Source organism: Palaemon carinicauda, chromosome 6 (assembly GCF_036898095.1).
Source record: "Palaemon carinicauda isolate YSFRI2023 chromosome 6, ASM3689809v2, whole genome shotgun sequence".
Lineage (NCBI taxonomy): Eukaryota > Metazoa > Arthropoda > Malacostraca > Decapoda > Palaemonidae > Palaemon > Palaemon carinicauda.
Genome location: NC_090730.1, coordinates 114,188,125 through 114,190,624, shown reverse-complemented (window position 1 = coordinate 114,190,624; position 2,500 = coordinate 114,188,125). Strand labels below are relative to the sequence as shown.

At 35.4% G+C, this 2,500-nt stretch overlaps 1 protein-coding gene across 1 annotated transcript in view; it reads left to right on the top strand.

Annotated features, from left to right (window-relative positions):
- The window catches only part of LOC137642617 (hemicentin-1-like), a 287,924-nt gene that overhangs the window by 251,567 nt on the left and 33,857 nt on the right, over window positions 1-2,500 (top strand). The window contains exon 95 of the mRNA XM_068375327.1: window positions 745-883. Coding sequence (XP_068231428.1) covers window positions 745-883 — 139 coding nt within the window. The remainder of the gene's footprint in view (window positions 1-744; window positions 884-2,500) is intronic.

Sequence of the window (2,500 nt, the reverse complement as noted above, 5' to 3'; positions counted from 1 at the left end):
GGGACATTTACGAGAAGACTGCACCTACAGTATCAAAACTATTTCTTAAAAAAGTACCCAGTTTACTTTTGATATGATGGATAAATGGTGCGTAGATGACCATGTTGAAGATGTGTCACGAGAGTCCAAAGTTTCTTGATCAGAATCTGCCAACGATATTGCTTTCATAACAAGAAATAGAGCAGTCAGGCGATATATTTTTACCAACCAAGCTGCTATAAGGAGAGCGAGATCCTAATATTTGATGAACTGTTTGGAGGGATTTTGGGGAGAATAGGGAGCCTCAAGGAGGGTAAGTTTCTGTTATATCAGAAGTTTAAAAACTTTCTCTATTAATTGACAGGGTAACATGTTTACCCTTTCCAACCTTTTAATAATCTTCATGTTGAATAATCTGTATGGGAAACCTTGTAATTCTGAATTCCAGTTTATGTCCCGTTAATCATTCTCAAAGGAAAAGTTAGCATACATAAGTATAAAAGAGCAAATACCCAAGATTTCATCAGTCATTTTTTTTTAGAATTTTACTATTTTGGATAAGATTGATATTTATAAGAGAAATAACTTGAATTTTTCACTGTAATCATCTAGACAATGGTTTTTTTAGTGATTTCATGGGAGTAATTTTTTTAGAATTTTACTATTTTAAATAAGATTAATATTTAAAAGAGAATTAAGTTAAAATTTCTACTGTAATCATCTAGCCAATGCATTTTCGAATGATTGAATTTTTCGCATTTTCAGGGTACCTGGATGACACCTTTATTGTCGGTTCTATCCCCTGTGTATTGGACGGCCGCTTACGAGACCAATGGAGCTGTTAATGGACACACACTCACCAAAGGCTTCTTTAGACGGGAGGCTCATGTGGCCTTTGCGACAGGTAATAGAATCTCTCTCTCTCTCTCTCTCTCTCTCTCTCTCTCTCTCTCTCTCTCTCTCTCTCTCTCTCTCTCTCTCTCTCTCTATTAATATATGGAAACATTTATTTCCCAGGAAGAGCATTAAATCTCTCTCTCTCTCTCTCTCTCTCTCTCTCTCTCTCTCTCTCTCTCTCTTTATATTACATATGAAAATATTTATTCATTAGAGCATTAAATCTCTCTCTCTCTCTCTCTCCTCTCTCTCTCTCTCTCTCTCTCTCTCTCTCTCTCTCTCTCTCTCTCTCTCTCTCTTAACATATGAAAATATTTATTAATTTCCCAGAAAGAGCATTAAATCTCTCTCTCTCTCTCTCTCTCTCTCTCTCTCTCTCTCTCTCTCTCTCTCTCTCTCTCTCTCTCTCTGAGTAATGAACATAAATTTAAGTGTTTTTTAACAATACCTTCATATTTAAGAATTGCTGTCATGCTTATAGTTTGTTAATGGGTTTTACAAAAGTAAAACATGAGTCAGAAATCTGAATATTTCTCCCAAATTTTCTGAGATCGTAAAATATGCTTAAAAATTTAATGGAATTTCTCTTCATAATCACTTACTTGCTCTTCATCCGAAGGTCATTATTTTCTAAAAAAAAAAATCTGTTAATACTCAACGGGAATGTCTCTTCATTTCTTTTGTTTATTTGCAGAGGGGAAATTCGATTTTTTATCTTGCTTTGGATTTCTATGCTTTTGTTCATTCACACAGGCTATTTCGTTTTCATTTAATTGAATATCTAATCTTCCATTAATCCGTTCAAGAGTGAATATATTTTCATCGTTATGAAAAATATTCCTCTCATGGATTTATGTAAGTGATATATTATATGCTGAATTTATAATCCCAATCTTGTGTTCCCTAATGTCGTATGTCTTTTTTTCACTAATCGAGTGCTATAGCCTCCAAAGTAACGTAAAAAATATCGATGTATAATATAACAGGGGTTGTATGAGGTGAGAAAAAAAGTGTTAGGCCGATTTTTGGGGTTGGATTCTTTACCGTATATGACATTGGATAGTATTATACTGTATTTTCCAATGTTATAGTAATTACTATGCCTTAATGTGTAGATATATCTGATGCAGTTGTGATATGATGATACGTAACTCACATTCATTCATTATTTTTTATTTTAACAATAATCTGCTATGGCAATTCAGCCCATTATTATGCCCTCCCTGGTGCTCGTTGAGAGAGGAGCTCCCTATAAGAAAAGAAAATATCACCAACAAAAGACCGAAGAGGTGTCGGGTTCAGCGTGTAATGAAGTACGGCAGCCTACGCCCCTAGACTTCAGCTCCTGGCCAAGGCCATTTTAACTGGCTGCCGACTCAAGAGCCCGTGACCCACCCAAGTGTGGGGCGAGCTTCACCGACAGACACCATCACCCCATTGTTGTTACTATGTTTTTCTTTAGATCCATTACAGTACAATATACAGTAGTGTGCCGTAATATGTTATATTGCTTAACCAGGTGGTATAAGTATTATGAAACACTGATCATATTTATATGTCGATTATTAATGTATGTCTACAGTCTGGACTCGTATGGAGCCTTTAGTTTGCTTATTAGCAATAG